Source organism: Lepisma saccharinum, unplaced genomic scaffold, assembly GCF_977018435.1.
Source record: "Lepisma saccharinum unplaced genomic scaffold, izLepSacc3.1 HAP1_SCAFFOLD_98, whole genome shotgun sequence".
Taxonomy (NCBI): domain Eukaryota; kingdom Metazoa; phylum Arthropoda; class Insecta; order Zygentoma; family Lepismatidae; genus Lepisma; species Lepisma saccharinum.
Window position 1 is genome coordinate 1,302,642 of NW_028142928.1, and position 27,271 is coordinate 1,329,912.

At 37.6% G+C, this 27,271-nt stretch overlaps 1 protein-coding gene across 1 annotated transcript; it reads left to right on the top strand.

The window, feature by feature from the left end:
* The first annotated feature begins 1,796 nt into the window (after positions 1–1,796).
* Positions 1,797–2,321, top strand: LOC145982318 (uncharacterized). Its single transcript, XM_083115877.1, has one exon. It carries the CDS (start codon positions 1,797–1,799, stop codon positions 2,319–2,321), a length of 525 nt encoding a protein of 174 aa, XP_082972003.1.
* The last annotated feature ends 24,950 nt before the right edge of the window (positions 2,322–27,271 follow it).

Sequence of the window (27,271 nt, forward strand, 5' to 3'; positions counted from 1 at the left end):
ATACGCCGGTCTTCGAGCACCAGAGCCTCCACTTCTCTTGCGATTCCCGGTTCTTCACAGAGAGATGGTCTGCCACTTCGTTCTTCGTCATTCAGACTTGTTTGACCACACTGGAAGCGTCTGCGCCACCTAACCACTGTGTCATATGATGGTGCATTGCAGCCGTACACTTCCACCTACTCAGCGTGGATTGTTGCAGCGTTGTTCCCCTTCAAATGCAGAAAACGAATTACCGCACGATACTCCACTTTGTGTTGGCTCCTCTAGCGGCGTACTACGGTACTGTGGCGCGAGGATTTCAATGTGTACCAGGACTGCAGACATGTACCTGCAAACACACAAAAAAATAATTACATAACTTTATTTTTCGAGGTGATAATTAAAACTTTATGACTACCCCTCGTATGTTTAGTAAATTAAACTATACGGCCCAAGTGATCCCAATCAATCAAAAATACCTTAGAATAATGAATTCAGCAATTGGTTGGTTTATGTGGTATGGACATTTATTTTCGAATACCACTATCCAATCTATGGCAAATGAAACTAAAAGGAGGTTTGGAGCTCACAAATATTGAGATCAAATGCAAATCCCTATTACTGGCAGGATCCTATACGCTATATTGCATTGAAGATTCCATTACATCATTATGGATACAGTTATGGACGAAGGAATTTCCACCCCAAAATCCGCCAAAAGGTGAAGACGTAAAACTCTCTCAATACTTGTATACACTGTTTCACAAACAGTTGCAGATACCGACTCACCGCATTGAAAAACATTTTCCCAATAACAGATGGCAAAATATTTGGAAAAATTTAAATAAGAAATTTCTGGATACATCAGTGTATAGTGTTTGGTACAATGTAATACATGATATTATACCAACTAATGAACGCTTGCATAATATCAATAGCCTAACAACTAATAAATGCCACATATCTGGAGAGATAGACACCACTGAGCATAGAATAGTAACATGTAATGGAGTACAGGGAATTTGGAAATGCCTAACGACATATCTACGACAAATATGTCGAACAGTACCCCAGTACTTTCAACCGTCGATGTGTACAAGACCAGATTTTAAATATTTTCCAGAAAAGAAAAACAATGCAGTAATTTTGGTTAATAGCTAATACAATATATTATGTATTTTGTAAAAAGTATGAGAGCAATAGCATTTTGTTCACACAGTATTTAAAAAGAACTAGATGGAAAATGTTACAATATCCAAAAATATATGAGTATTTTGGAAACTACCTCAGTGTTGTTTAGACAACAATAATTGTATACTTGTGGTGTGAAAGTGTAAACAGGTAAATACATGAAGAAACGTATATTTGTATTAGAGGTACAACTGCATGTCTACGCCAAAAATCTTGTATCAGATACAGAAAATGGGACTCTTACTATATTACTTACTATGTTAAAAATTCTATACAATACTTTTAACAGAATTTATGTAAGAAAGCAGATCTATTTTGTCTCAGCTTCGTTCGGTTCAGACGTGTTATCTCGAGGCTCCCGTGCTCAGTGAAGCGTGAAGTGTGCGAAGATGAGAAATTCCTTAGAGCAGCGGCGTTGTGAGATCGGTGCTTGGAATGCATCGGCCAGGAAGTTGCCAGTGACAAAAGTGTAAGCAAAAACTGTTCTCAATTTAAGCGGCTTGTTCTTCCTGGGATTGGTGATCGTAATGACATTGATTATTTCGAGTGTGGAACAGAATCCCGGTCCATACACTGCTGATGATATTATCCAAAAGTTTCAATCGCTTGACGGAAAACTTGACAATATGGCTCGAACAACATCAAACGTCCAAGATGACGTAAGGTCGTTAACAATGGAACTGCGAGAATTAAAGGTAGAAAACGCCATGTTAAAGGAAAAACTGCAGTTTTGTGAGTACAAATTAGACGATCTCGAAAACCGATCGAGGAGAGATAATTTGATATTTAGAGGGTTCAACGAAATGCAAGGTGAAACGTGGGACTGCTCGGAACGTCTAGTGCGGGATGCTTTGTGGGACCTATTGGAAATAGACACCGGTGATTTTGATATAGATAGAGCTCACAGGCTAGGGACTGGATCTAAGAGACCAATAATAGTTAAATTTTCTAACTATAAACTCAAGCAGTTGATTCTTGCAAGGGCTCGCTTATTTAGAGGAACAGGAATTAGTGGGCATGAGGATTTTTCAAGGGGCGTGCGCGAAACCCGGAGGATATTGGCAAACAATTTGCAACAGGCAAGAGAACAGAACCTATATGCAGTCATGAAGTTTGATAAGTTGGTGATAGAAGGCAGATCGTACACTTGATCGTATTTGAGTGAAAATGGACTTCCGTGTGCAGCGAGTGACGTAATAAGTGAAAGTGTTGCCAATTCTCAAACTTCAAATCATTTAGTTAATGACAAATGCGTCGTCTCTCCTAGTGCCGGTCGAGAAACTGAACATCTCCGCACCCAGCCCCTTCTCCCCTTTGAATCACCTACAGAACCAGCATCATCATCGTCACAGAACTGTGCTGATCAGCATCCATCCCCTTGCCCCAAAAAAGCTCAAACCAAGAATAGGAAATCGTACAGTGAAGCAACAAGGAAACTAGACGCACCACAATCAGCGATGCAGAACGGCGCCCGCAGGTATGCAGCAGGAATCGAGGACAGAAGAGTGTTCAATCCTCCCCCTCCCTCAACGAGTCACAATAACTTACCCCCGAGGCACAATAGAAGATGTCCCTCCCCGTACCAGGCTAGAGGTCAGCAAACCTGGTGACAAAAGAGATCTCACCAAAAATAACGGCCAAGTAAGTACAGGCAACTCCAAATGTATTTCAGAAGAACTTGCCACTTCGTTGTTTCAATTATGTTACCAAAATGTTAGGGGTCTCCGAACCAAAACAAGAGAATTTTACACGAATGTCCTTTGTAATAGCTTTAGTGCAATAATGATAACCGAAAGTTGGTTAGCAGATTCCCACGAGAATAGTGAACTTTTCGATGAAAGATATGTTGTATATAGGGGGGACCGAAGCAAAAAAGTGTCTGGTAAAACAATGGGTGGTGGTGTAATCATTGCAGTGAAATCAAACGTCAAGAGTGCATTAATAGATTCGCCGTGTTTACATCCGAATATAGACTGCATTTTGATTAAACTATGGTTAAATGGACTAGGAACTGTATATATTTGCGTTGTGTACATAGCACCTGGTAGTAACAAAGACACATACACTTTATTCTTTAGGTTCATAGAAAAGCACTGTCAAACTGGTGACGCTAAACTCCTGATAGGTGGGGACTTTAATCTGACAGATATAACTGGTAGCAATTACAATCTAACTAGTTCATCAGCAACAACGTATTTCGATTTAAACAACTTTTTTAATGTATATCAACTAAAAAGCTTGAACGACATTAAAAATAGCAATGGGAAATCACTCGATTTGTTTTTGATAAATGGGCAGGGAATAACAGTAACACGAAACACACAGCCACTAGTTCCTGAAGACACCCACCATCCCTCGCTGCTAGTAGATATTAATTATGTCAATGAAACCCGCGACAAAACTTGTCATAAGCTACAGTACAACTTTAGTAAAGCCGACTTTCCATCCATCTATCACAAGCTGCTTAACACGAACTGGGATGTATTGAAAACAAAGAATGACGTTGATCAAGCTACAGACGTGTTTTATGAAATTATATATAAAATATTCGATGAATGTATCCCCTTAAAGAAAAGCCGCAAAAGACAGTACCTGTGTTGGTTTACGAGCAGCATTATTAAAAATATAAGTAGGAAACATTATCACCACAAGAAGTGGAAAAAACAGGCGGGAGACTTTCGATACCACTACAATAAATTTAGCGAATTTCTAACAATAGCGTAACGCAACTCCCATGCTGCGTTTGGGATCGAACCAAGAACCTCTAGATTGAATGGGGTGATGTAGTTATTTCTCATTCATCTCTCAGATGGTTATCACTCGCTTGGCCTAAATGTGATAAATGCAAGAGGTTACTTTTAAAGGAATGGCGATAGAAATTAACTTAGATTAGATATGGGTTTTATACTCTCCATGACTGAACCGATATGGATTGGTTAAGAAAGGATATTACTTGCCTTACAAATATATGAAGATTGTTCCTACACTTGTCCTCTCAACTATCACTTGTCTGACCTCCCTGTCTCCCTGTCAGACATCGAATATATCACACACCATCGTCCAATAATCGTTCTCCACTTTGCTCCTCTCTCACAATCCGCAGACCTTACTCTCTCTCCTATTCTCGCCAACTGATCACACCTCCTGACAGTTCCAACACTCATGCCACATACGCCTTCCAAGTCAATCACCCGACCTTTGCCTGATTACTTATTCAGCATTCCTTTCTCTGATACCTGCTATGCTAAGACTTTATACTTCTTACTCAATACCTTGGGTACGATACGCTCCTCTACCCCCTAAAGAAAATCTTTTGATTTTCACTTAAATATGAAAGATTTAAAGTTGCATTCCATATCGATCCTTTCTATGGAGAGATCTTTTTATTAAAAAATATAGTCCCAAAATTATTGAATTAACATACCATAACCGAAAATATGAAATTTGAGTAATATTGTTCTTGAAAAAGAAAAAGGAATGGAGAAAAATAACCAATAAATAAACAAAATAAATAAACAATACTTGTCACCATATGAAAGGTAAACACTGACATGTGAGTTTGTTATGCTGACTCATGCATGCAATGATTGTGAGTCTTACGTCACACACGTTGACGTTATGATTGCCCATGCCTAAAATATGTAAACACACACCACCTGACATAATTATAAGGTTATTGTTCCATCAGTATTGACCTATTTAAAAGGTTTATGGCAGTAACATACTAACGAGGTAATATGTCATCAATCCTGTAAACACTGACACTGCACAACACTATTAAATATTTTGAAGTTAATATTTACAAAATCAGCAACGTGTGATACTCATTCGAGTTACACTTGCACACATATGTCATATTATCGATGTAAATTTTACCGTCTCTTATTTTAGTGTATCATGTAATTATCGCTGTCGTTTTTATTTATAATATATGTCAACTATCAAAGTAAATATTTAATTAGAAAACTTGAAGTTAATCAAAATATATATACTGTATCAATAACTGTCCTTGAATAATAATATATGTACATGAAGAAGGAAATTATTGATGCATACAACAGTTATGTTGCCAATTCGGAAATAAATATTGCAAAAGGTAGCACCCAGTTTTGGTCGTTTGTTACAAATAAACGCAGGAAAAGTAACAAAGATCCTGTACTGTTCCAAGATAAAGTGTTGTCAGACCGACTATCAGTAGTCGAAGCTTTTGCACAGCATTTTCAGTCGGTGTATAAAAAAGATCCCCCTAGATATGACATGAAAGTATTGCCTAACCATAAACAATATGAAACTTTGGATAATCTGAATATTACAGAGATACGAATTGAAGACGTAGAAAAAGCAATTAAAAACTTAAAACCTAAGAAATCAGCCGGACCGGACAAGATACCGCCCTATGTAGTCAAAGGTTGCAGTGATATATTGAAATACCCGTTATATCTCATTTTCAATTTAATTCTTGCAAAACACAAATTTCCTGAAAAATGGAAAGCCACGGCAATCTGTCCACTTCTCAAAAGCAGTAACACTAATGACGTACAAAACTACCGACCAATAAGTATATTATCAGCCCCAGCAAAAATATTAGAAAAAATCATGCACTGTTACATATTTACCCACGTAAAACCTGCAATATCATTGTTTCAGCATGGCTTTGTACCACGTAGATCGGTGTTGACCAATCTCTCCGATATTACCAATTTTATTAGTTCAACATTGGACGAAGGAGGTCAGGTTGACGTAATATATACCGACTTTTGCAAAGCGTTCGACTTCGTTAACCACGATATTCTATTAAGTAAATTAGCATGCTTCAATATTTCTGAACCACTGCGTCAACTGTTCGCTTCCTATTTGCAGAACCGTAAGCAGTACGTAACGTATAAAGGCCACACATCCGACGAGATAAGAGTCACCTCAGGAGTACCTCAGGGGTCTAACCTTGGGCCACTTCTTTTCACATTACTTATTAACGATTTGCCGGATTCATTTGAAAACTCACACAAATTGCTCTTTGCAGATGACCTGAAATTTTACAGGAAAATAAGCAAACAAGATGACAGTGTGCAACTTCAAAATGATGTTACAAAGTTAGAAACTTGTACAAAAATCAATGATTTAACACTAAATATCAGTAAATGCCATTATGTAATATATAGTCGAAAGAAAAACCCAGTTGAATTTCAGTATCAAATATACAACAATACTCTAGCAAGAAATTTTACAGTCAAGGATTTAGGGGTTATTTTTTATTCAAATCTTACTTTTAATAAACACGTAGAACAAATAATTAGTGAAGCGTTCAAGAACCTTGGGTTTATTCTTAGAATGGGAAGGGATTTCAAGAGTATAGAGACACTAAAAGTTTTGTATTATTCATATGTAAGACCCAAACTCGAATATGCATCTGTTATATGGAATACAGACACAGCAAAGTACAGTGTAGCAATTGAAAGAGTCCAATCGAAATTTCTTAGATTTTTAAAATATAAATTTCAGAAAGTTTACCCCACATTTGAACACTACGACAACCTAATATATGAATGTCGGTTTACAAAGCTGTGTCACAGAAGAAGGTTACATGAAATAGTATTCTTGTGGAAATTGTTAAATCACGAAATAGATGCTGAACATCTACTCTGCCAGATTAATTTTCGAATCCCGTCGTCGAAAACTAGACTAAAGAATGAAGATTTTCTTATAAAGAAGGCTACATCCGAAATTAAAAATAAATCTCCATTGTGGAGAATGTGCACCAGTTACAATAACTTGCTAATCAAGAATAACACCATTGACATCTTTTCTATGAACCTAAGGGACTTCGGTAAACCCACTATTAACACAATGGCCTAAGCTTAATCACATAAGTTCGTATTGAAATTGTGTGATAAAGTGTGTGTGTATATATATATATAATTTCTATCTCTATATTACAGAAATATATGTAATTGTAATGAATATGTATCCTTCATATGGGCTCTATAATTAGGTATGTACCTGTTGAGTTCAATAAATAAATAAATACATTTATGCTGATAAAATAAAAGTTTGTTAAAAACAAAGTCGGTAATGCGTCTGACTACCATACTCAAGGTCCCGGGTTCGATCCCCGGCCGGTTCAAATCCGGGAACTTTTCTAACGTTGGAAGCGGGCCCGGCTGCAACTTAGCGTCGAATGACATGGGTATCTGGGGGAAACCCTGGGGGAAAAGGCGGTCAGGGACGTGATGCTGATCACATCACCCCCACTCATGACCGGATCAAGATCCCCTGTACGCCTTCATTGCGTGGTGCTAAGCACAGGGGAGCACTTGAGCTTTTTTTTTACCTTTTACAACACTTCGTATTCGGTAAATAACAATTAAAAAAATAGGAGTGGGTATGAGATTTGAACCTATGATGTTTCTTTCTTGACGAAAAAGTCAAACGAGACGACCGTCTAACCAACTGCTCCAATAGATTGCTAACGTGAAACTCTGTAAAACAAGTTGATCTCAGTTGAAATAACATTTTGCCTGAGTTCCGAACCATTTTTCGACACAGATCAGGGAAAAGACGCACTTTGTAGAATCGTCCTGTATTGTGCAATTTATCTTTACTGTAATTTTGCCTAAAATCGAGACAAATTTGCTTCATTGCATTGAAATGTGATTTCAATTTTCTCCAGGTGGTGGAGAACGAGTTCAGTGTTTCCAACTGCACATAAATTCCCCTATTTTCAATTTCAGAACGAATACTCTTAAAATATATCAATATTCATATTTCCAATTTACGATTTTTGTTTAATTACTTATTATATTACTGGTTTAGGGTTTTTAACTTCATGGAATGTGAAAGAATGAAAGAAATTCACAAGAGCGTTTCCGTTTAGAAATAAAATCTGTTGCTAAGTTGGATACTATTTGTGGACTCTGAAACGCTGTGTTGTCAAATTTACAAATTCAGGACTTTGATTTTTTTCAGGGCGGTCAATTAAGATGTTGCGAGTACGTTGCCAGCTAAGTCCACGTTCTTGAAACAGAAAGATGAAGTCCCGATGCACCTATTGCCATATTCCGTGTTGCCCGGAACACCAGCAGACCACCAGCAACGTATGTGCAGTGAACATTGATAGACGTCAATTATATCCAAGTTATAGTCTGTGTGGATTACCTGAACGACAGGATTTTTGTTTATCGATGGGGATGAATATGAAGTATATGTATAAATGAGGTGTTTATATTGTGCTATATTATGAGTTAATTTTAATGCAATTAAACCGGTGTCATCATCGTTTGGAGATGTGTATAAGGACTTTTATTTAACTAGAAGTAAGTCTAAACAAAGGGGAATCAATGTCAATCTTTTATGGCGCAGTCGGCAGGATGTGTAAGAGTACTGTTTAAGTCAGAATGACGTTATTTTACTATGCATCATGAGGTACAACGGTTGTTGATATTCATGTGTGTAGCTATTTTTATTAAGTCTCATTATGTCGACTCCTATAACATTTGTGGAGTTTCGGACTGAAACAGAGGACGTCGATGATTATTTGCTTCGTTTTGAACAATGTGTTGTTCAAAAGTTGCCTGAGGAGCTCAAAGTGCCATTATTGATTTCGGTGTTTGGACCTACCACGTTTAAAGTAAGGCAAACTGGGGTATTAAGGACAACCAAATTGCTATCTCATTGAAGAAATTCATCAGGAGCTGTACAAGAAAACACAAACAGGATGCATTCTGGAATGTATATTTTCTAGTTTCACAAACGAGTAGGAATATAATGCAAAGGCAAAAGCAACAATGAATTGAAAGATAGGTTTTATGGTCCCAATTGCCCCTTTGCTGGGTAATAAGGACCAACCAATGGGGTATCAAGGACCGGTCCGCTTTTGAATGGTACGTCCTTCTTTTTCGAAACACAATAATCTTGAACTATGTCATACAAGTCTTGTTTGTTCATTCCAAACCCCCACTGATGAAATAGAATGAAGCACTCCTCTAATTGTGATTCTTCTGCAGCTGTTAGTGCAGTAGACGTTCCAGGATGCGCTTTTAACTTCATACAGCCGCTCAGCAGTTCTTTATGGCGTTTTCGCGCGTCTGCCTTTTCGCTGGTTCCGTTTCCCGGTCTTAACTACTCAGGTTGGACGCCATTTGTGTGCAGAGTACTATTTACGCAAACAAAAGAGGATCACAGACCGTGCACACGGCTGGTGCGCCTGCCGCTTCGTATTTCTTTGCGCTTTTTACGAAATTCTAGCACACGGTCCTTAATGCCCCGTGGTCTTTAATACCCGGGTTTACCTTATTGAAAAATCTGCTGGCTCCTGAGCAAGTACAGTTACAGCCTTATTCAGTGCTGAAAGATAAGTTGTTGTCTCATTTTAAGCCTAAGACCAATACGTATGTCGAAAGATTTAAGTTTAGGCAATGTGTGCAAGAGATTGGTGAATCAGTAGCAGATTTCATGGTTAGGCTTAAGCAACAGGCTCTAAAATGTATGTACGAGCAATATTTAGAAGAAGCCTTAGTTGAACAGTTGATAGTGGGAATTCGTTCCGAGGCTGCTAGAAAGAGGTTATTATTTGACGCTTCTTTGACGTTTAGTAAAAGTCAGGATATTGCTTTGCAAATGGAAGCATTAGAAAAAGAAGCTAGAATGTTCGTCCACAACGAAATTACCAAAGATGTTTCTTATATTAGCAGGACAGTCGGGAAACATAGAGACAATAAGTCAGTCAACAGATCGACTTCAGTTCCATTTCGGAACCAATCTGACGGGGCCATTTCTCACAGGATTATAGTAAACAGTTTCACCCTTGTACTAAATATACACGGAGTCACGGAATAGGTTTATTTCCAGCAAATAATTCTATGTGTACATATTGTGGAATAAAAGGCCACTGGCATCAACGTTGTAGGAAGAAACAGCGATTCAAAGATTCTACGGTGAATAAGTCTCAACCATTACAAAAGGATAATGCTTGTAATGATAACTCGTTATTAGACAAAACGCAACGCAACCTAGAAGTCTTATCGTTATATCATTTAGATCCGGTTAGGTCTAGTCATAACAATAGTAACTTATTTTCGAGCACTATACATGTAGTTACCGCAAAGCCTTATTTGGTAAATTTTAACATTAATGGCTGTATTATACAATGTGAAGTGGATACAGGATCGGCTGTTACTGGGTACGCTTTTTAATTCAGATTTGTACAACAAATATTTTCCAAATATACCTATTCAGGCTACTAATATCGTGATTAAAAGTGTAGGCAATAATATGTTGTCTGTTTCTGGCCAAGCATTTCTAGATGTCGAGTATGGTGGCAGACCTTACCGCCTATTGATTATCATTTGTTCAGAAAAACTACAAAATCCTTTAATCGGGCGATCGTGGTTGAATGTAATTAATCCTTTGTGGAGAAATCAATTAAGTAGTTATCAGAGTTATAAGATGAACTGAAGACTAAAATTGGTAAACGCTGTAAGTGCCACAATAATTCAAACATCGTTTTCCACGTTCAACTGTGAAATGTGCCATGCTTTATAATGTGGTAAACGTGAAATGTGGCTGGTAGCCCTCTTAGAAATTCAAAGGGCGAGTAAAGAGGTCTTAAGGGCTGATGTGCGGAACGATGCGATTTCCCAACACTTTCGCTTTTGGCACTTACAACGGTTACCTCTTTTAGTCCTCAACTCTACACAGTTAGATAAGCCAGATGAATTATGCACGCAAATGAAACAAGATTTAAATTCAATATTTGACGGAGATATGTCCAAGCCTATAACACCATTCAAAGTGCACATTCCATTGAAACCAGGAGCTGATCCTGTCTTCAGAAAAGCTTACGATATTTCCCATGGTTTACGTTCCAAAGTCGAAGCTGAGATTGAAAAATTAGTTAAATCAGGATTGTGGGAACCAATTTAATGCTCGGATTGGGCTTCACCACTAGTTTCAGTAATGAAGAAGGACGGTTCGCTGAGATTATGTTTTGACTTTTCCTCTACGATTAATAAAATGGCAGAGAATGGAAAGTTTAATTGCAGCACGCCTGATGATATTTTCATTAAACTTGTCAGATGTACATATTTTTCAGTTATTGATTTGAAGATGGCTTATCTTTAGTTACTGTTATCAGACGCTGCGCAGAAAATTACAATCGTTAACACACATATTGGTTTATTTAGAATCAAAAGGTTATGCTTTGGAAGCTCTATAAGTGGAGATATTTTTCAAATGACATTGGCAAAGATCCTTGGAGAAACACCAGGATTTGCTTTCTACTTCGACCATGTCATAATTGGAGGAAGATCAAAGAATGAATGTTACGAGAGAACGTGTTTAGTGCTCGCTAGACTACAAGCAAACAATGTGAAAGCTAATTTGGAGAAATGTACCTTTGTTTCTCAAAATGTTGACTATTTGGGATATTTAATTAACGATATAGGAATCAGTCCCTCTCCTAAGAACATAGAAGCTCTAGTATGCTCTCCAGAACCAAAGAATTTGACCCAAGTTAGATCATTTATGGGTATGGTAAATTTTCATCGAAGATTTATTCCAAACTTAGCCTCCAAATTATTTAACATTACTAATTTGCTGAAGAAGAATGCCATATTTAACTGGTCAAAGGCTTGTCGCCTCATAATTTCGCAAATAAAGAAGATTGAACCAATCATCCCATTTAATCCGAATAAAGAGATTGTTCTTATATGTGATGGATCACCGTATGGATGTGGAGCTCATCTATGCCATCGAGTTAATGATAAACTCCATACTATTGCATGCGCATCTTCTATCTTTAATGAAACAGAGAAGAAATACGCCCAAGTTGAACGTGAGGCAATGAGTGTGGTATTTGGTATCAAGAAGTTTTATAAATTTCTACTGGGTCAAGAGTTTGACATAATATCTGATGTCACTGCAATAAAATACATATTTTCTCCAGACAAAGCTGTATCAAAACATACTTCCAGTAGACTTGTTCGTTGGTCTTTATTGTTGTCAGCATTCAAGTACAACATCATTTCCTCATCTAAAGTTCCGGTAGCGGATATGTTAAGTAGACTACCATTACCGGGAGACTCTTCAATTGATATTGATGCTGTTCAATGTTGCCAAGTAGACGAGAGAAGAGGACCAATCTGAGTAGATGAAATAGCTAAACACACGAGTAAAGTTCCTCTACTCAACCAAGTAATTACATTTATTCAGAATGGATGGCCTCAACGCTTAACGTTAAGACTGACACAGGATGGTCTGGCACTTTGTTTTTTTTAAAGAAGGCAGTTTCTTTCCTATGAATCTAACTGTGTGATGTGGATGGGCAAACCAGTAATTCCGTGTTCTCTTAGAAATACTATATTACAGTTATTCCACAAACATCATCCTGGAATAAATGCAATGAAAGAGATGCTCATCTCACAGTTTTGGTGGTCAAAGATGTCCAAAGATTTATTTATTTTCATGCAGAAATGTGATATCTGCCAGGCTTGCAAACATAAGGTTCGGAAGGGACCGAACAATAAATGGCGAAGCGCATCTTCTGTAGGAGAAAGACTCCACGTGGATCATTTCTTCTTAGATGGTCGTAAATACTTAATTATTGTTGACGCTTTCAGTCGTTGGTTGGATGTTTGGCCCGTGCATTCTCTCGATTCTTCTGAAACTATAAGGTGGATACTACAGTCTTGTTCGGTAATTGGCTTACCTAAAACATTGACGTCTGACAATGGACCTGCATTTAATAGTCTTAAGTTCGAGACATTCTGTCAACAGTACGGAATACAACATTTGACTAGTCCCCCATACCACAGTCCAAGTAATGGGTTGGCAGAGAGAGATACGTCAGAACGGTCAAGGATCATCTTTACAAGATAATTCAGCAACATCCTCACTTAACACCCATGCAGCTTGATATAAAAATTTCGGAACTGTTGCTGTTGTTACGTAATTCAAGATTAGGTGAAGAAAGAACGCTTCCTTCAACCTCTGTACTAGCTTTCACACCTAGAAATTGGTGGACAATGGAGGATAGTTCCGGAGACATTATAGGAAGTGATAAAACTCCATTTCTGAAGGCTCGGAAGCCGGGAAGGCGACCAGAAGAAGAGTATAGAGAAGATGATTTAGTCTGGGTACAATCCCCTAAATTTGTGAGACCTGCCTTTTCACCGGAAGTGGTACACCGCAGAATAGGTTGTACTTGTCTCTACGAAATTCAGATGTTGGATGGAACTCAGAAAATTGTGCACATTCGATGAATGCGTCGTAGATGGGACAACACTGCCAAAGAAGACATAAGCTGGAGTGATGGTTTGAAGACTAAATTGGCACTTACAACATTTACCACTTTTAGTCCTCATTTATCTTCCGCAGATGTTCAACAACACTCTCCACCTATTGTACGGACAGAAGGCAGGAATACTACTTCTGCTCCGTCTAACGATGGTACGGTTACACCCAGAACACTTAGAAGGTCTACTAGACATCGAAAACCTCCCGATAGATATCTATGTAATTAAATAAGTCTGTGGTGTGTTCAATGTTTTTCTTTTTCTTTTTTTTCTTTTTTTCTTCTTTAGTCCGGGAGAAAGATGATAGATGCAAATTATAACCAAGTTATAGTCTTTGTGGGTTACCTGGACGACAGGATTTTTGTTTATCGATGGGGATGAATATGAAGTGCTATATTATGAGTTAATTTTAATGCAATTAAACCGGGGTCATCATCGTTTGGAGTTGTGTATAAAGACTTTTATTTAACTAGAAGTAAGTCTAAACAACGGGGAACGATATGCCGTCAATCATTTATGTCAATCAAACATTTACAAATGTCAAAATGAATGTGTAATTATGATAATATTCTTGGGTTTATGAATACAAGTGTGTTGTAAAATACCTGAATCGGCGTTTATTACTAAGATAATACTTAGATTAAAGCAAAGTCATATAAATAACAGTAAATTCACGTTTTGAAGTGTGGGGTCCGAGCAGACCTCAGGCCATAATAGGGCACATTACAGAAGGACAGAGTGATAAGGTTAAGTATACTTGGGTTGTAGTCAGCCCTTATTTTGCCATCTTTTCCTGCCTTTGACGTTCTTTTCTTTTTAGGAATACTGGGCCAAAGAGGGGTTTATAACCCCCACGAACCCCACTCCGCCTTGGGCATGCCATTGTGCGTTACCATATATAAATGTGTCTTATTGGCTGGCTGGCTGTCTCTTCCAGTCAACAATCATATTACTACACAAGTATTACATATACTGAATAAAAATACATCTTGCTATACTTTATGATGCAGCCAGGTATTTATAAACTTTGAACATAACGAACATCTCAACTAAGAGGTAGTTTAGTATCATTAATCAATATCATAAATACATTTTTACTTTTTGCTTACACAGCCTCCCCGATGGCGCAGTGGTAGCGTCGTCGCCTTGTAATCAAGGGATCCCGGGTTCGATACCCGGTGGAGGCACTAGTGGTTCGGATCCCACTTTAAACTGTAGGTCCAGTCCCGATTAGCCTTACTGTGCATAAAGTGGACTTAAAACACTAAATCAACAACAAATCAACAACAACTTTTTGCTTACTTTCTTTTAGAAATTTACAGGACAATTTAAGTATACTATTGTATCACGCCCAAGGCGAGATTCGAACCCGGGACCCCTGACGTCATGGCTCGATAGACTAATCACTTCGCCAAGGGGTCCGGCCGGAGCGCTTGAAGTAGCTTCTTACAAGCATATTACGACCGGTGACTTCAGTGGATAGATAGTCAGTGGATTCAGTAGTCAATAGAAGAGTTAAACCTTGAATGTTGTTCGTGTTCTCTTTATTTCACGGGGTGAGTCCCCTTACAGCTAAAAGGTACCTCTCGTACAGGCGAGTTGTTTTAGGCTGGCATAGCCTAGTTTCGATCCCCAAAGAACCCGTAAGGGGTTTTATACGCCATTTACTCTCTGAAACAGCGTATCACTTCTTAGACACCAGTTTCCTCTATTAATATTTATTTCATACACACTCAGATATGAGGAGTACATTATTATTTTTCTTGTAGTAGTACTCGCATCAGTATTCATAGTAATTTTATTCTACTTCCAATTCGTGCATAATATTAATAGAATTACTATATTCATACTGTTGTTGGTACACATGTTAATTCCAAACACGATGTTTTGAAATGAAATGCCATACAGGATATTTCCACCCAAATCATTATAGGTGTGTAGTGGTGCCTGCGATCAAGGAGGTGTAGGGGCAGTTGCTCCCCACTTTTTACCACTTGTACTGATGCACTATGCTAAACCATATCTACCAAGGGGAAGTAAACTGTCCTTGTACCCCCCCCCCCCTAGTTATCGAGCTGAATCGCAGTCACTGTAAGTACGGATTGAAATTCAGACAAAAGAACAGAAATCACCACTCGTGCCTGTTTACATCAATTTAGATACCATACAAAAAATGCATATTTGGACTAAAACGATACTTATTTCTGAAGCTTTTTTTTGTTTGGGATCCGTTAGAGGAGGACGCTAGTCTCCTTGCTCCCTTATCGTTCCACGCTGGGTATGCTCAACTAAAATACTTGTTCTATTAATGTTATGCAAAACATAATGCACTGAAAGCAGGGTTTCGGAGCGGAGCGGATCAACGCTCCGGCTGTTGCCCACGCTCCAGAGCGAGGATCGAGATTCTAAGAAATGGTTCGCTCCGCTCCGGAACGGAGCGATGTCTTAGCCCGCTCCGCTCCGGAGCGGAGCAGCGAGAATCGGAAAATTTCTCGCTTCGCTCCGGAGGGAGGAGCGAAATTTTAGAAAATGGTTCACTCCGCTCCGGAGCGGAGCGCTACCTTGACACGCTCCACTCCGGATCGGAGCAGAGGCATTTGAACATCGCCCGTTATTGTTGTTTTAAAACTGATTATTACTCAAGCTAACGCCACGGAAACAGTCCAGACAAGATTACGTCACTCACCTACAGTGTTGCCAATAAGCAAAGAATAATCCTTACACAATACACCAGGGAAGGCACAATGAACCGCATACGAACAACGCGCAATGAGTCAACTGTGAAGCGTAGAAGAAGTGTGGCAAACCTGGAGGGCCAGGGGTGTGAAGGAGGCAAGGGGAAGCTTCGTTCTTCACTGGACTGTTTTCGTGAAGAGAGCGATATTATTATTATTATTATTATTATTATTATTATTATTATTATTATTATTATTATAATTATTATTATTATTATTATTATTACATTTTCATTATCACTTTTACTACTCTACTACTACTTCTGGGGACAATATATTTCAATAGCAGGTGTGGCACCTGTGGTTTTATAAGTTGAGAGAATGGAACCAATCTCTCATTTCCTGCCACCAGGGATCGCGACTGAAACTCATTTTGGTTAAACTTCTGGTTAGGGCTAAGCACTTCGGCATATCGGCCCGACGTTACAGTCCACGGCGAGGAAGAAGTGAGTTATTCCGGAATATTGGTTCGAGTAACACTGGCGAAACTACTGCACAGAATCCATTTGACTTTCTAAAGGCCAGGAGGAGCACGCAGAGGAAAGGCAAAGCAACTTGTACGGGGGAAGATAAAAGGCAGACAGGTGTTCATGCAAAACACTCGCTGGTGCACGATTGCCATATCTAACTTTCTTTTACGTTGGTTATGTATGATACTTTGAATGTAGCGAAAGGGAAAAGTTTAAAGTAATTGGAAATTCAGGTTGCTAATTTTAACTTTTCGATTCTTGAATGTATGAAGTTGAAAATCGGAATCATGCTTATTAATGTTACCATTAAACACGGCCAATTAGAAAACGTTTTAATTTGAAATACAGAGTTTTCATATCTAACTTTAATCCTGACACTAGAAAGTTGAAAGCCGGCTTAACCAAAAATGTAAGTCGCCACATTTGGTTTAATTTTATGAAGATATAAAGTCGAAAATCGGAATGCTGTTTGCATACAGCCGAACAGGGGAATTTAAATAGTATGAAATACAGGGTTGTCATATCGATTCTTTTTCCCAATTTTAAAGTCAGGAAGTTGAAATAGGTATTTAATGGTTACTTACGTATACTACTGCAAAAATTATAAAATGTCTGGTTGCCATATCTAACATTTCAAGTTTGTAAGCAGTAACCTGGAAATAGGCATGGTGGTTATAAGAAAATTGCAAAAATCTTGGAAAAACGACGAATAGAAAGTTTGCTATATTTAACTTTCTGAGTCTAGAAAGCCAGAAAACTTATGCGTATAAAATTAATATTTTTTGTATTAAGTACGTTGTACACAGCAAACTGAAAGCAAGTTTTCAGTAATGAACTATGTGTAGTCAGCAGATAAGTCGAAACAAGATGTATAAACCTTAATAACCGTGATAAACACAAAGTGTAATATTATCTACTTGGATAGGAGCATGTCCTGAATTTTATGGTATCATTTTGGAAAACAGGGCTGCGAGCAATACGTGCCTTCCTCACTGATGGCATTTGATTTGATTTTTGTTTCTTAGTTTTGAATTTTGGCTAATCGTGACGATGGTAATGAGAGAATTGATAAATGTGTACTGAAAAAAAAATTAGCGCGCTGTACCCCGATAACATAGGGGTAACAACGTCGCCTTGTAATGAAGGGGCACTGGGATCGATACCCAGTGGAGGGACATAGTGGCTCGAATCCCACTTTAGGTAGGATTTAAACTGTAGGTCTATTCTCGATAGCGTATTGTTGAGTCTTAAATCCACCAAAAGTCCATAACAAAAGGCATTGTTTCAAGGTATGTTGAATGTACAATTGCAATGTATATTGTGATAAATTAATCCTTAAGCAAATATACATTATAATTCTGTTTGACAATAAGAGACTTCACTTTCCTTTACATCTATTCACAAGAGCATAAAAATACAACTTGGAAATCAATTTCCAAATGAACAACCTCTTATTCATAACTTTTACGTATGTGTGTGTGTGTGTGTGTGTTTTCTGAAATCTGGCAAAGTCCTAATAATGTATCCACTTCATAAGTGTCTATTACATAACAGAAAGCATCATTGGGTATTCAATATCAGACGAATAACGAATTCCATGGGAATATTTCTGCTAGTTCGTGGATGTGGGTTCAGCTCTCAACGACAAATGGTGTTGGTTTGACCCGCGTTAATGTCATTGGTGTTTCCTTTGTGTGTGTTTCTCTATCACAGTATATTTCTTTTCCATAGTTTTGGTGTCCTTTTTTTTTACCGACTTATCTAGAATTTGATTAAAATTACGGATCATGATAAATATACGATTAAAGGCAAGGCAAAGGTAATAGTCCGGAAAAGACAAATTGAAACTTATACTTAGTTGAAAGGACAATTGGTCATTGTTGATTATATTTATAGAAATAACTTGATCGAAATACTTGGATTTCTTTTACATACATTTTTGTAATTCTTTTTGTGCACCTTTCCATTCCTACTTGAACAGGTAGACTATAAATAAAAACTCCGCATGGTTTCCTTCAATTCATTATTACAGTATAGATCTTCCATGATTCTCGTGGCTTATGATGCATAGAATTAACAATTACGGATTTTTCTTTGTTGTTCTTGTATATTGCTTTAACAAATCTAGTCACCTTATAATTCCATTAACTGAGACTGGTTGGAATGATTTCTCCATACGCTTGGACGTCCGGAAGGGAGGGGCCACGCCACCCGGAAATTAAAGTCAATCAAGAAGTACATTTTTCACGCATCTAATTTCATTTCAGTCACAGTAATATATGTTAATTATTGCAAGAGCGTTGCAGGAACATGATAACTTCAAACTGTAGATTTTTTTTAAAGGGAGTAATACTATTTTGGGGAAATTCTGCCTCATTCTGCCCCCTCCCTTGGAAAAATACCTTGCTTGTCCCTTCCTGAAAAATTCCTGAAGAAATCAATGTATCAGCGGCGTTAAAAATTTCATTAAATGTCCATACACCACCGTTGACAAGCACACATACTGTAATATGCATGTAATGATACAAGAGAACACAGCTTTTAAAGGCTTCTTTTTATGACAGTGAAGAGAAGAACAACACACGCAAGTATTACTTTTAAAAGAGAACATTCTAGCAAGAATTGGTGTAGCATAATTCTAATACAACTGGCAACACTGGATCTGTCTGGCAAAGGCGATGTCTCTACCATGTACGGACAAGTCGAACGCAACGTACAGCGCAGCGAACGAAGTTCTCAACCCCGAAAGCACACACAAATAAGCTATGTACCAGTTTCACCCTCCTCCCCTCTTGAAACGGGTACAAGACCAATGCGCTAGCCGATTGCACTGAGTCACATGCAAGGAACACGGAATACGGCACAAAGCGAAGCTGTCTGTTGTATGGGGAAGGTGGGTCGGACAAATCCACAAAGCAGAAAAACTGATTGCTTGAAATTATTCGTAACCCATTCAACACATAACATGCAAACTCTTATATGTAAGAGTCACAATACAAAATAGTACATTTCAATACAGAAATACTATTTACGTAATTCATATTTCAACTTACATCAAATAAACAATTTACGTACTTCAATTCTCTCTCTCTCTCTCTCTCTCTCTCTCTCTCTCTCTCTCTCTCTCTCTCTTTTCTCTCTCTCTATTGAGCCACAACAGCATTCTTGTAATGTTTTACCAATGTTTAATGTGCTTGATTGATTGATTTATTGATTTAGTTCATTTTACTTCTCTTCTTCGTCGCTTTTGGCTAATCGCGAAGATGGGGATGATCGATGTTATGATTAAATTGATGAACGATACACACAAATATTTTACACTCGCCTCACTTAGTACTCCGGCAGTTTGTTTCTTTATACAGCATATTTGCAGAAGATACAATTCAACATACAAGTGTATAAAACAAACTTATTACTAACTTCGTTGACCCTGTACAAGCTGTGACGGTTGACATACATTATATAAATATCATCCCGCCACAGTCACTCTCTTCTCTTGACATACGAGAGTGAGATATGCCACGCGCCAAATAAGTCACTGATGGTTACGTAATGTATCAAGTTGCGCAGCTTCTCGATAGAGGCCGTTCGCTGCCTCGCCTCGTCACTCGCGCATGCGTAAAATATACTCGTCGTCTGAACAGCGGTGGGAACTGGGAGAACAAAACAGACACAGTACAGTTCCGATACACTCGATACCAAGGACAGACCCGGGGTTAGACGCCAGCCGGAGCGGAGAGACGATAGGTATATTTAGTAGTTCGCGTAACAGGTGCCCGACCTTTTACCTCCCCTTCGTTGCGTATTTGGCATGGCATTTTAGCTAACGTTATACGTTTGAGCTGCCATATCGTCCTAGCCATCTGGATTCTGCCATGTTGCGTAACGGGGAAGGAAGGAGGTCAATATGGGGCTTTTGTCAAATTCATTTTTGTAACTCGCGTACACGACTTGTTTAGTAACAGATTAATACTTCTAAATTGATGAGCCACTTCTATTGAATTCTTTATTACAAAAGAAATTAAGTACTGTTAAATTATTATTTTTTTTGTCTCTCCACTCCGTAACCGGCTGGATTACTACGTGTACTTTTTTTTATAAAAGATAACTCTTTCAGTGACTTGTTTCGGCACCATCTCAAATAGTGTTTGCACGATTGTTGGGACGTGTTTCAAATGGGTGTATCTATTTATATTTATTTATTTTAATATTTGAATGAAGAATTGGGAAGGGGATTGAATGCGTGTGTATACAAACTAAATTTGGGGTGAGATCATTGTTGTTTATTGTAGGTTGTTTAAATGGGAACTATAAATAAGAAAAGGACAAAGTAAGAGATAAGTGAACGTAAAAGTAGTATTTGAGGTCCGCTTAACTTTAAATTGTGATCCTTATGGACTCCGTAGATTTTCATTGAATTGTTACATTCCGGGTAATTTAAAATATTGAATCTATTGTACTGATCAAGTCACTGTTATCTTTTTTTACAAAATCTAAACTGTTTATGAATAAAACCTTGTTTAAATAGAGTACAATTTTTGATGAATCCAAGAATAGACTAAGTTATTATTGTTTTGCAGAAAGGAGTTGACGTAGCTTAATCTAGGGCGAAAGTGATAATTTATCTGGGTTGTTTTGGGGCGTACGTAATTTTCTTGGGAGAAGGAACTAGACGATTCCCCCACTTCTCAATAAGATTGCGTTAACCCGGATTGCATGCACTCGGCGATTTAAGTTCTTTGTCTCCTGGAGGAAGCAAAAAAAAATCGATCCACGAAGTTCAGGGTAGTATATTGGGCTGGGCGAATTAAATAATACTAAGGTAGCAGCTTCCATAACATCATACGCTTCAATATTGCATTTTTGAGAATTTTGCTATCGGGTAGCAGCAGTACATGCAAAAAATTGAAGCGTAACATATAAAATAATAGTATTCGCCACAAAAAGATGGTAGCAGGCATGGAGAACTTACATTGCGAAGTGTAATTTTTAGTAATCTTTAGTTTTTTTTTTCAGCTCCTTTTGACAGACTTATAAAATTGATTGTTATTTGTAACCTTACTACGTCATGTCTCAGTTTAAGGGCTTTGTTCAATTAGATCCTACAACTACTCCAAAGCGGCCAGATTATGTTAAAATGCCCAAAGTACTTTTTACCCCACCCGCTCAAACAGGTGCGGATAAATCAGACATTGAGGACCCCAAAGAATCGGGATTCAAATCATCATTGTCAAATAAAGTAATGTTACGCAATTTGAATGCCGATATCGATGCACTGTCTTTATGTAACGGAGAAGATAGTAATAATTTATTCTTCTTCGTCTTATCAGTTCAGCTGATTGTCAGCGTAAATATGTACCCGGAATCACTAATTTTGACGAATGTCCTCAGGAAAACGGGGGGAAATCTCAAAATGTTGTGGCGTGAGGCTTTGGCTGCAAATGCATAATGGTTTGCATTAAAATTTCAAATTTGGAAAACATTAGTAACTTCTAATATCCTTACCCTTCTTATAAATTCTAATGTTTGTAGATTTCAAAAAACATCCGAAACGCTATATTCATTTGCTTCAGCTATAGTTGACTGTGCTAATGCATTAAATATTATATGGGAGGAGTCTGTTTTGATTCAGACCATTTTACAAAATCTACACCCCACCACTCGTGGATTTTTGTTGTTTAAACCAACACCAATTACCCGTTCTGAATTACTTGCATTAGCTCAGGAAATTTCCCCATTGGAGCGGAATTTTTCACGCGCTCCTGTAAATGATGAAAGGATGGATTATGAGAATCATAGGTTGATGGCGACAACTTTAAATCAGGTCACAGGCAATATACCTACTTCTAGTGTTTGTAGACTTAATAAGCAATGCTATAGATGTTTAAAATGGGGCCATGTTAAGGCTAACTGCCGTGTTAAATTACCGGCCAATGTACGGTCCGGAGGCAGATTTAATCAGAGCATTAATAATGATCGTAGACAATCTGATTATAATGTAAACAACTGATAACTTTATGCATTAGACGTATAATGTCACCTTCTGGTAGCAATGTACATGTGTATATGTTAATCATATGGTATTCTTCTTCTTCTTTCCTATAATTCTTCTTTTTCCTTCTTTTCTCTTCTTATTAGTAATTTTTGGTTTGTATTTATTTTCATATTATCGTTTCGTGGAGAATTGTATCATCATGACCTACTACACCTATTGAGCATATCGACATCTTCATTGAAGTGCCCTGCTATCAGATTCTGCCTTTTTGCCTGCAGTCATACGTCACCGTCGTCTATCTGGAGATCTTCGCTCATCAACTGCACTAGACAAAAATGGATTTAAATTTTCTTCTACACAGATCGTCACCTCTGCATCTCTTTGACCCCTGATGGATAAGGATTCTAGTACGGATACTTGGGATTAGTACCGATTGACTCTGGTGTTCCTCAGGTATGTATTGCAGATAGTGTTTTACGATGAAGAAGAAATTACGATACGTAATGTGCGCATTGTGACCAAAATTTAAGAAAATATGCCGCATCGTGACCTTAGTGTACTGCTTGAAATGCCTCTAGTGATGATACTTCCCTTGATGAACATGTATTGAGGTATGTCATTTGTTATAAAAAGAAATTACCTTGTTCAAGACGATGGAATAGGTTAAGGATTCCTTGAGATTGGATTATATACACGTCTTGCCTTGTAAATGTATGAACTGTATTGGATGTTCCCGATTACAGGATTAAACATCCCCTTTTCTTATATGGACATTTTCGTCGAGTTTTTCTCCTCTTTGTGTACCTTGTGCAGGAAGCATAGGGATTCTTAGAGGATGATTGTAATTATACATGAACATTTATTAGGATTTCTGTCACCAGGAACTTGTATTGTGTGAAATCATATGATATATTGGGTAAAAATTTATTTCAACACCATGGAATTAATGGGATTTTATAAACTTGAAATATATTCGTAGTGCAGAAACTTTGTTAAAAGCAGGACACCTTCTTTAATATTTTTTTCAGTGATATATGAAATTGTGTGGTGCTATATAGGTGTTCCTCATTGAAATATATATTTGGTATATATATGTATAAATATAGGCTCATAATGCCTCTTATTATTGCCAGTCTTTCATCATCAGTGTATTATAATATATTCATTGTCATTTATATCTTGGGATACATTCTCCTAATATTTATTCAGATTAACCATATATTATTTTAATCTTGTCTTATAGACTTTTAGACATATTTATTAAAATGAGTTACTTGCTATATTTGCGGAGTGGATCTCCTCTAATGCATTGTTGACTGGTTGCCACAAGGAAGTGTATATTTCTGTATTATTAGTGGCTTGTATCTAATCATGATTTGGATCTCATTTGTATATATATAATTAATTCAATATTTATGCGTATCAAAAAATTTTTTCGGTTTTGTAGTTCATTATGGGAGTAATTAGAGAAAATTTGCAAAAAAACCAAACAAAAACAAAAAACAAAAAGAGTATATACACATATATAAAAATTTACTTCCTGCATTTTCAAGAATATGTATTTATTGATTTTAGGGGTATAATTTTATGGTTGTCTATTGTTAAACTTATGCCTGTGTGACCTGGATTTTTCGGAGCAGAGGGAGGTTGTGACGGTTGACATACATTATATAAATATCATCCCGCCACAGTCACTCTCTTCTCTTGACATACGAGAGTGAGATATGCCACGCGCCAAATAAGTCACTGATGGTTACTTAATGTATCAAGTTGTGCAGCTTCTCGATAGAGGCCGTTCGCTGCCTCGCCTCGTCACTCGCGCATGCGTAAAATATACTCGTCGTCTGAACAGCGGTGGGAACTGGGAGAACAAAACAGACACAGTACAGTTCCGATACACTCGATACCAAGGACAGACCCGGGGTTAGACGCCAGCCGGAGCGGAGAGACGATAGGTATATTTAGTAGTTCGCGTAACAGGTGCCCGACCTTTTACCTCCCCTTCGTTGCGTATTTGGCATGGCATTTTAGCTAACGTTATACGTTTGAGCTGCCATATCGTCCTAGCCATCTGGATTCTGCCATGTTGCGTAACGGGGAAGGAAGGAGGTCAATATGGGGCTTTTGTCAAATTCATTTTTGTAACTCGCGTACACGACTTGTTTAGTAACAGATTAATACTTCTAAATTGATGAGCCACTTCTATTGAATTCTTTATTACAAAAGAAATTAAGTACTGTTAAATTATTATTTTTTTTGTCTCTCCACTCCGTAACCGGCTGGATTACTACGTGTACTTTTTTTTATAAAAGATAACTCTTTCAGTGACTTGTTTCGGCACCATCTCAAATAGTGTTTGCACGATTGTTGGGACGTGTTTCAAATGGGTGTATCTATTTATATTTATTTATTTTAATATTTGAATGAAGAATTGGGAAGGGGATTGAATGCGTGTGTATACAAACTAAATTTGGGGTGAGATCATTGTTGTTTATTGTAGGTTGTTTAAATGGGAACTATAAATAAGAAAAGGACAAAGTAAGAGATAAGTGAACGTAAAAGTAGTATTTGAGGTCCGCTTAACTTTAAATTGTGATCCTTATGGACTCCGTAGATTTTCATTGAATTGTTACATTCCGGGTAATTTAAAATATTGAATCTATTGTACTGATCAAGTCACTGTTATCTTTTTTTACAAAATCTAAACTGTTTATGAATAAAACCTTGTTTAAATAGAGTACAATTTTTGATGAATCCAAGAATAGACTAAGTTATTATTGTTTTGCAGAAAGGAGTTGACGTAGCTTAATCTAGGGCGAAAGTGATAATTTATCTGGGTTGTTTTGGGGCGTACGTAATTTTCTTGGGAGAAGGAACTAGACGATTCCCCCACTTCTCAATAAGATTGCGTTAACCCGGATTGCATGCACTCGGCGATTTAAGTTCTTTGTCTCCTGGAGGAAGCAAAAAAAAATCGATCCACGAAGTTCAGGGTAGTATATTGGGCTGGGCGAATTAAATAATACTAAGGTAGCAGCTTCCATAACATCATACGCTTCAATATTGCATTTTTGAGAATTTTGCTATCGGGTAGCAGCAGTACATGCAAAAAATTGAAGCGTAACATATAAAATAATAGTATTCGCCACAAAAAGATGGTAGCAGGCATGGAGAACTTACATTGCGAAGTGTAATTTTTAGTAATCTTTAGTTTTTTTTTTCAGCTCCTTTTGACAGACTTATAAAATTGATTGTTATTTGTAACCTTACTACGTCATGTCTCAGTTTAAGGGCTTTGTTCAATTAGATCCTACAACTACTCCAAAGCGGCCAGATTATGTTAAAATGCCCAAAGTACTTTTTACCCCACCCGCTCAAACAGGTGCGGATAAATCAGACATTGAGGACCCCAAAGAATCGGGATTCAAATCATCATTGTCAAATAAAGTAATGTTACGCAATTTGAATGCCGATATCGATGCACTGTCTTTATGTAACGGAGAAGATAGTAATAATTTATTCTTCTTCGTCTTATCAGTTCAGCTGATTGTCAGCGTAAATATGTACCCGGAATCACTAATTTTGACGAATGTCCTCAGGAAAACGGGGGGAAATCTCAAAATGTTGTGGCGTGAGGCTTTGGCTGCAAATGCATAATGGTTTGCATTAAAATTTCAAATTTGGAAAACATTAGTAACTTCTAATATCCTTACCCTTCTTATAAATTCTAATGTTTGTAGATTTCAAAAAACATCCGAAACGCTATATTCATTTGCTTCAGCTATAGTTGACTGTGCTAATGCATTAAATATTATATGGGAGGAGTCTGTTTTGATTCAGACCATTTTACAAAATCTACACCCCACCACTCGTGGATTTTTGTTGTTTAAACCAACACCAATTACCCGTTCTGAATTACTTGCATTAGCTCAGGAAATTTCCCCATTGGAGCGGAATTTTTCACGCGCTCCTGTAAATGATGAAAGGATGGATTATGAGAATCATAGGTTGATGGCGACAACTTTAAATCAGGTCACAGGCAATATACCTACTTCTAGTGTTTGTAGACTTAATAAGCAATGCTATAGATGTTTAAAATGGGGCCATGTTAAGGCTAACTGCCGTGTTAAATTACCGGCCAATGTACGGTCCGGAGGCAGATTTAATCAGAGCATTAATAATGATCGTAGACAATCTGATTATAATGTAAACAACTGATAACTTTATGCATTAGACGTATAATGTCACCTTCTGGTAGCAATGTACATGTGTATATGTTAATCATATGGTATTCTTCTTCTTCTTTCCTATAATTCTTCTTTTTCCTTCTTTTCTCTTCTTATTAGTAATTTTTGGTTTGTATTTATTTTCATATTATCGTTTCGTGGAGAATTGTATCATCATGACCTACTACACCTATTGAGCATATCGACATCTTCATTGAAGTGCCCTGCTATCAGATTCTGCCTTTTTGCCTGCAGTCATACGTCACCGTCGTCTATCTGGAGATCTTCGCTCATCAACTGCACTAGACAAAAATGGATTTAAATTTTCTTCTACACAGATCGTCACCTCTGCATCTCTTTGACCCCTGATGGATAAGGATTCTAGTAC